At 39.6% G+C, this 8,204-nt stretch overlaps 1 protein-coding gene across 2 annotated transcripts; it reads right to left on the reverse strand.

Moving 5' to 3' along the window:
* Positions 1-6,749: 6,749 nt before the first annotated feature.
* LOC104104674 (EPIDERMAL PATTERNING FACTOR-like protein 4) lies at positions 6,750-7,556 on the reverse strand. Of its 2 annotated transcripts, none has more exons than XM_009612814.4 (2): positions 7,242-7,556; positions 6,750-7,129 (listed from the first exon to the last, which is right to left on the reverse strand). In XM_009612814.4, exons 1-2 carry the CDS (start codon positions 7,357-7,359, stop codon positions 6,927-6,929), a joined length of 321 nt encoding a protein of 106 aa, XP_009611109.1. In that variant the 5' UTR covers positions 7,360-7,556; the 3' UTR covers positions 6,750-6,926. The 2 variants fall into 2 exon arrangements, with proteins under 2 accessions (XP_009611109.1, XP_009611108.1); XM_009612813.4 differs by having other exon boundaries at positions 6,750-7,132.
* Between the last annotated feature and the right edge of the window lie 648 nt (positions 7,557-8,204).

Consider the following 8,204-nt stretch of genomic DNA (forward strand, 5'->3'; position numbering starts at 1 on the left):
TAAAATTTCTCTTGTGATATGATTTCGAAACAAGAAAAAAGTAGTATAGTACTAATAAAACAAGAGGAATCTTTCTGAGCTATTCATCACAAAACAAAGTCTACAAAGTCTACAACAAAAGAACTCAATGTATTGAGGAAAGTATATATGTGATCTTTGATGAATCACACCGCCTATGTGGGAAAGATTCACATGATAAGATTGATCAAGAAGGAGAGCAGTCAACAATTCCTGGTGAAGTCATTGATATGGCAAATGGAAAGGCTGACATGATGAGTCACGTCAAGGAATGAAATGATGATAGTCCAGATGTATCTCCAGCTGATGTAGAGGAACTTGGTTCCTCCATCACAATAACTGAAGCTGAGAAAAGAATCGTTGATATTGTGCAAGGAACCCCATATGCTGAGCTGAGAAGCGGGACTCAAGTCAATAATTGGTCACATTCAGAAGAACCTGAACCCTCTCACAATGAGTTTCAGGTGTCTAATTGAAAGCACAACAGTTCACACCCTCTTCAGAATATGATCACTCCTCTTGACTCAGAGATTCAAACTAGATCAAAGTCAAGAAACTCACTTGCCTTCTCGGCCTTTCTCTCTCAAATTGAGCCCGAAAATATCAAGGAAGCATTGAAATATGGTGACTGGATTACTGGCATGCAAGATTAACTCCATCAATTTGAGAGGAATAGTGTGTGGCACTTGGTCCCTCGACCTACTAATGGAACTGTCATAGAACCAGGTGGGTATTTAGAAACAAACTTGATAAGTTTGGAAACACAACAAGGAACAAGACAAGACTAGTAGTTCAAGGGTACAATCAAGAAGAAGGGATCGACTATGATGACACTTTTGCTCCAGTTGCTAGAATGGAAGCCATCAGAATTCTCATTGCCTTTGCATTGCATATGGAATTCAAATTGTTCCAAATGGATGTCAAAAGTGCATTTTTGAATAGTTTTCTAAAAGAAGAAGTCTTCGTCAAGCAATCGCCTGGCTTCGAATATCATGAGCATCCTGGGCATGTTTTTAAGCTTGACAAAGCTTTATATGGGCTGAAGCAGGCTCCTCGTGCATGGTATGAAAGGTTGTCCAAATTTCTCATAGAAAATGGCTTTACAAGAGGAAAAATTGACAACACCTTATTTCTGAAGAAACGGGAGAGGAACCTGCTCATTGTGCAAGTTTATGTTGACGACATCATCTTTGGTGCAAAAAATGATTCTTTGTGTGAGGAGTTTGCAAAGCTCATGGGAAGTGAATTAGAAATAAGCATGATGGGGGAATTGAATTTCTTCTTGGGCCTGCAAGTCAAGCAAACTCCTAAGGGCACAATGATAAGTCAGCAGAAGTACATCAAAGAGCTTCTGAAGAGATTTGAAATGGAAAGCTCAAAAACCATTGATACTCCTATTGCTACTGCCACTCATCTGGACATGGATGTACCTGGTTCTCCTGTGAATGAGACCATGTACAGAGGCATCATTGGGTCACTCTTATATCTCACAACAAGCAGACCAGTTATCATTTTTAGTGTGGGACTATGTGCCAGGTTTCAATCAAATCCAAAGGAATCTCATCTGAAGGCTGCAAAGAGAATCCTGATGTATCTAAAAGGAATGCAGGACCTGGTTCTCTATTATCCCTCAAGAGACAATTTCGACTTGATCGGGTATGCTTACGTTGATTATGCTGGTTATCTGGTGGATAGAAAAAACACTTCTGGCATGGCACACTTTCTGGGATCGTGTCTAATTTCATGGAGTACAAGAAAATAAAACTCAGTGGATCTTTCAACTGCAGAAGTTGGGTATGTGGTAGCTGCCTCTTGTTGTGCTCACTTGTTGTGGATCAAGCATCAGTTAGAGGATTTTGGCGTATTTTCTGATTGTGTGCCATTACTGTGTGATAACATCAGCGCTCTCAACATGGCAAAGAACCCAGTTCAGCATAAGAGAACAAAGTACATTGATGTGCGGAATCATTTTCTCAAAGACAATGTTGAAAAAGGGTTTATCTGTATGAACTTTTGCAGCACAGAAGATCAAATTGCAGACATCTTCACCAAAGCACTTAGCAGAGAGCACTTTAAAAAGAATCGTTTGGCACTTGGGTTGATAAAATCAAGTTGAGAACCTGGTCCCTCGATGATTGGCTATGAAAAAATTGAACATGTAAGACATCCAAAAGTATTTTCTGGCAAGGTCTAACTCATTTCTATACCGTTACAGGTAGACACGCATGGCGATTACAAAGCAAACAAGGAGCTAATGGTATTTCACTTTGGTAAAAGGATGATGCTCACATTTACAAAATCTGTGAGGGAACTTGGTTCCTTTGACACAGGTTAGTAGTTCCTTTGTACTCTCATGCATAAATTTTTAAACGGCTAAAAAGGTGACACGTCATTAAAATGTCAGTTTCTCCTTTTTCCCTTTTTAGAACCCAAGCGTCCTACCCGTTATGAACCGATCCATCTACCCAGAAAATCAATACCTATTCCAAAGTCGTCCCTCACCCCCTTTAAATAAACCCAAACATTGTCACTCTCACAACTATTCATATCAAAATCCAAAATGTCCCTTTTCTCTCAACAACACTCTCTTCTTCTATAAACTCTCACTATACTCCATAATGTCTGAGAATCTTGAAGCCTCAAATGTCCCCAGTATCGTCCCCATTCTGTCTTCATCTCTTGAAACACCAGTGATATAGTCTAAGTACCCTACGCCACCCAGTACAAACCTTAAGTAAGATTCCCAACCACCCACTGTCTCTTCTCCAACCCAAATCATCGGAGTTGTAAAACTTTGAATCCCAAGAGGTTTGTGGCTACGACCTCTCCTTTTGCCTCGCTGGAAAACATGGCTGAGGGAGAAACAGTAGAGGGAGAAGAAAATCAGGAAATATCTAGTTTGCATTTGGAAGAGAGTTCTAAGGCACAACAAGGTGTGGTTCATACTGATGACGAATCAGCAATGACTACCCTAGGTCTCGATTTGAATGTTGTCGATTCTATAGGTAATATTCTTCTTGTTCCTTCTGAGTTTACTTTGGGGTTAAAAGAACAAGAGACCATAGAGAATATATTGTCAATAGCTTCTTAGGGATGTTTGGTTGGTGGTTATGAAGGTGTGTATAAAACCAATGGGTCTCAGGGAGAAGGTGATAGTCTACAGGAAGAGGGTAGGGAACTGGTGCCTGTCGAAAATCTGGCACTTGAAAGTACTACTAGGGAACCACATGAGGGACCTGATCCCTCCGCCCAAGAGGAGCCCTCTTCTCCTACTTGGGATGAAACCCTCTGTTCTTCAAAACAACCCCAGGTTAGTACTGATCCCGCTCCCTCTCGTCATTTCTATGCTGAGCCATTGACTATTGTCGCTCCTGAGATGAGATCTCTGTCTGAGGAATAGAATGAGGGTAGTGAAGAAGACTATGACAATGTGGCTCTTGCCAGTTTTATTAGTGCTAGGATTAGAAGGGCAACTCCCAAAACGCCCACTCCTAAAAGACCTACTACTAGGCTGCAAAAGAAGGAAGCTCTTGAGTCAGCTCTGAAGAAAAGTAAGAAAGAAAAGAAGATGAGAAGGTTTGTGAAGGGTGGAAAGTTAGTACATGAATAAGTAGTGCCTACAACACTTGTTGTTGATGTTAATGACGAGGTGGATGAGGAACTCAGTCCCTTAATTCGTGAGTCCTCTAAGAAACCTATTGTTCAAAAATCTGGGAAAGAGTCATCTGTGAGAGTGATGGAGGTTAGCAACGTTGAAGTGGGAGAGTGTGGCGAGGAAGTGGCTGAGGAGTCTGGTGAGAAAGTGTCTGAGAAATCTGTGTCTGAGAAGGTGTCTGAGAAATCTACAGAGAAAGAGAAAAGTGTGAGAAAATCAGTGAAACGAAAAGCTAGTGCTAATAAGGAACCGAATTCCTCCAAGAAGGCCAATGTGGGTGTGGCCAAGAATGAAGGAAGGGAAAATCTAAGAAACCAGAAGGTGTTGTGAGGCAGAACATTTGCCCCTGATATTCTTGACATGATAGGAATGTGCCAACTGGTTGATATCTGTGACTTTAAACAGTGGACATATTTGTTCACAAATGAGAGTCCTAAGGTGTATGAGGCAGAGGTGCGCAGTTTCTATGCCGACTTTTTCACAGTCGAGGATGACAGCATTTGCATGAAGGTGAATGGTGTTGATTTTGTGATGGATGAGGCTGTGTTGGGAACCATCTTGGGAGTGCCTACTGACGGAATATCCTTCATTAAGGGGACTTGTTCTTCAAACTTTAGAAATGCCATTTTGAAGGATGATGCAGTACAACAGGGGGAACGGGTACACAAAAAGGCCCTCCTTCTAGTGTACCAGTTGTTATTCAAGATGGTGAATAATTTTTTCTCCCTCGTGTAGAAAGGCGTTCCATTACATCACGAGCAGACATGTTCCTCATGGAAGCACTCAATGCATACTCCACTATCAATCTGCCGGGTATCATGATTGAGCAAATGAAGAAGGTGGCAGATTTCAAAGATGGTAATCATGGGCTGCCCTACGGGTTTTTACTCACCAAAGTATTTGAGTTCTTCAAAGTCCCTTTGGGAAAGGATGCAATGGGTACTTACAAGCAGACCTTCTCTAAGACCACCTTAGAAGAGTGTAAGTGCATCGATAAGAAAGGAGGGGTTGGCAGTAATTCCACTATCTCTCAACTGATTGAAGCTCAGAACATTGCCAATGAAGAGATAAGAAAGTTGAAGGCACGAAATGTTATTCTTGAGGGACAGCTTAGTCAGGACCAGGAGACACCTGGTTCCAGCAGCACACAAGGCGCAGAGGTTGCCCGTCTGACCAAGGAGAATGCTGATCTCAGGAAACAGGTTGAGGACCTGACGAAGAGGTTACTCACTGAGCAAGGGTCCGCAAATGCTCAAATGGATATACTTCTTAGAACTCTTGCCTCTTCATCTCTGCCTCCCCCTTCCAGTACTCCTTAAAATCATTCATTTTCGAGTGTCAAGTTCAAGTTGTTTGTCCTCTGTTTTGGTCTCCTTGTGTGGATATGTTTAGTGGCTGGTATTTTTTTATTGTTGTTTTATTTTGTAGATGATTATGTAACAAATGGCACTGCTCCCTGTTTATTTCCAAAGTTAATGAATATCCCGTCCTTTTGCTATGCATGCTTTGCTCTTCTGCTCTGTCTTTAGTCATGTTTGTATACACACATGTGGCATGAGTTAAGCTTGCTAGACTTCTTTTTGCTTATTACTTGTTACTAATCTTTTTATGATGCCAAAAGGGGGAAAAGTAATTGAGGGAGAACAGAGGAAGAAATAGGTTCAGGGGGAATACAAAAAAAAAATTGGTGCTATTTATGGTACTCTGGTTCTTAGGGGGGATTTCAATTACAAGTTTGTCATCATCAAAAAAGGGAAAATTGACATGTTATGTTTTGATGATCTAACAAACTTAATGTTAAGAACCAGATGGGAAATCCGCTCAACATCCTCAAAGTGCTCAAGATCAACAAGTCTCAAATTTGGGACATGTTTCAACATTCAGAGTCCAAGAAATAACAGAGGGAACAGATCGACATCAGTTCCCTTGCTGACAGTACCAGTCAACTCCCCACAGCTGTAAAGTGGCTGCAATTGTTCCTCTGCACACACAAAACATTGCAAATAGTAGAGCAGTCACTTTTTGGGGAATGCCCTTGCACCAAACATGCTTACATCATTCAAGTGATGTCACTTATGTAATATTAACATGAAGCACGTGCAAAACATCACACTTGCATATTGCAGAATTCATCAAGCTTCCTCTCAAGTGTGTTGCCAACTTACAAGTGACATTCAAGGCGTCAAGAACAAAGAGCAACATAACGAATGACCTGTTTCCTGCATTGAGTCATTATATGTCCTTAATTGTGTTGTACCTTTGTTAAAGTAATTTACTTGTAATTCCTACTTAGTTTAGTTAGAAGCATTGTGTAGAAAACCTTTTGTAAAATCATAAACCTTGTGTTTGTGTCTTGGCTAGAGTTAGTCGAGTTGTAAGCTTTGTAATAGGGTTATTACAAAGGGGGCTTGTAATAGAGTTATTACAAGTTAGTGAGAGATTAAGAGGTTAATTCCTAGGTTACAATAGTTTGTAATCTGAAGTTTGCTGAGTAGTGAAGTTGAAATCCTACGAGTGTAGGTCGTGATTTTTAATCCCGTAAGCTGAAATTTTTCACGTAAAACTCTATTGTGTTATTTACTTACTGTTGTGTGTGTGTGTTCTGAGAGAACTAATAGAGAACCTGATTCTCTATATAGTTTGGTGGACCCTTAGTTTCTATCATGCACTTAATAAGGAAAAATACGAAAATAAAATCAAAAGCTAATATAGCAAATAAGACACTTTGCTCGGCCTATTCAATAATATCATTACAAATGCGTCAGCATCTTCAAAAAATACAATAAACATACCCCTAGTAATATTTTTTGAGAAGTTCGAACAACGTAGAACACTTACCTCCCTGACATATTCAGATGCATCTTAATCATATTGTCTGAGTCTTAATTAACAGCGTTTGGGGTTTTCTTTTTGGGGTGTTGGGGGGAAGTGAGCAAAGAGTGAAGAATTAATTAACGCCATTTCTCGAGTCTCGCATGAAAAAGAGAAAATTCCAGTGGTGCAAACTAGACAAAGGAGTAGTTCTTTTCCAAAGTTTTTCTTGAGAAAGAGAAATTACAAATTTTAATGAGAACTGTTAAAGTCTAACAAAAAGTCCAATTTAATTTGAACGAAGAGTGACGATAATATGTATTGTTGGATCGATCTTTTCTGATTTATATATACACAGTGGAGAGGAGAAGAAGAAATTAATTAATGCTTAGTAATTAGCAAGTAGAGAATTAAGAAAGAAAGAAACATGAGCAGTACAGTCTTAAGGCATGAAGAGTTTGTTGCGACACTTGCACCTCCAAGCTTCAGGGTAGTACTCTAAAGTAGAGGTAAAACCAGGTTGAACGGAGACTCGAACCGGTTTACATGGTGAACACCGTCCGCACTTGGATCTACACGTGGGTGGCGACGAACCCGGTCCTCTCAGTCTTTGCTGTGTACTAAGGAGTACCCGTTCAGTCAACTCTGCTTCACAAAACATATATAGTAGTTCCATTAGTAAATTAATTAATTAGTCACTAGAACGTGAGTCAATTCGAATTTAGAAAAGCAAGGTAGATATTGGTTATGAACTCACTGAGATTACGAGCAGGGTGTAAGCCGAGAGCTGAAGAAAGTAAAAGAAAGGTTAAAGTGATCAGTACTATGGTCGCAAAAGAGAGGGAAGACGATATGTGGTGGCGTAATACGCTCATCGCCGATCGAGTTGGTATGAGGGACAGTCAGAGGAGATGAAGAATGGGAGATTTGCAGAGGCCACTCTCCACCGCAGGTTGTTGCGACTCTCTATTATTGGAAGTGTTGCGTGTAAGGGTGTCAGTTCAAGTCAAAACCCCACACTCACCCCTCTAATTCTTTTTACAGAAATATACAGAGAGAGAAGTTTGCCTCGTCCATGTTTGCTTTGTTTTTTAAGAGTTTAACTTTTATATATATATATATATATATATATATATATATATATAAAAATAACTTCTAATTAAGAATAATGCAATCTCAAAAACTAGCTCGAGATGAAAATTGGCCAAAACTATATAAACAAACCAAAAACACCTCACCCATAGCCAATGTGGGCAACAACAGTATATAAGTTAAGCTCTTGAAAAAATAGGATTGCAATATAGTTAATACGGTAAACTTTCATGGGTCTTGTTTCGAGCAGTAATTTTCTTTCGTAATATTACTGGAAGTAAATGATCTCCTATGATCATAGTATATACTTTGGTAATAAATACTACTAATACAAAAGTATGTTTGCAAAAAATAATTTGGCTATCAGTAAAGTTGTCAAAATGGGTTGGTTTTCCTAGCCTAGTCCAACACACGTGAGCTACATATTTTAACAGTACGACTCAACTCAACCAGCTATGATTTGAAGGTCTTCAAAATGTTGTCCAATCTAACTTTGTAAGTTACCCTTCAATTTTTCTAGGTCTAGTTGTAGTACAATATGTAACTTATAAAACTAGTCATAAATTCGTATGTGTAATTTGCACATGATAGTTCGCAGAAGTATTATAAATGAGTATTGTGTCTCCAT

Source organism: Nicotiana tomentosiformis, chromosome 6 (genome assembly GCF_000390325.3).
Source record: "Nicotiana tomentosiformis chromosome 6, ASM39032v3, whole genome shotgun sequence".
NCBI classification, from domain to species: Eukaryota; Viridiplantae; Streptophyta; class Magnoliopsida; order Solanales; family Solanaceae; genus Nicotiana; species Nicotiana tomentosiformis.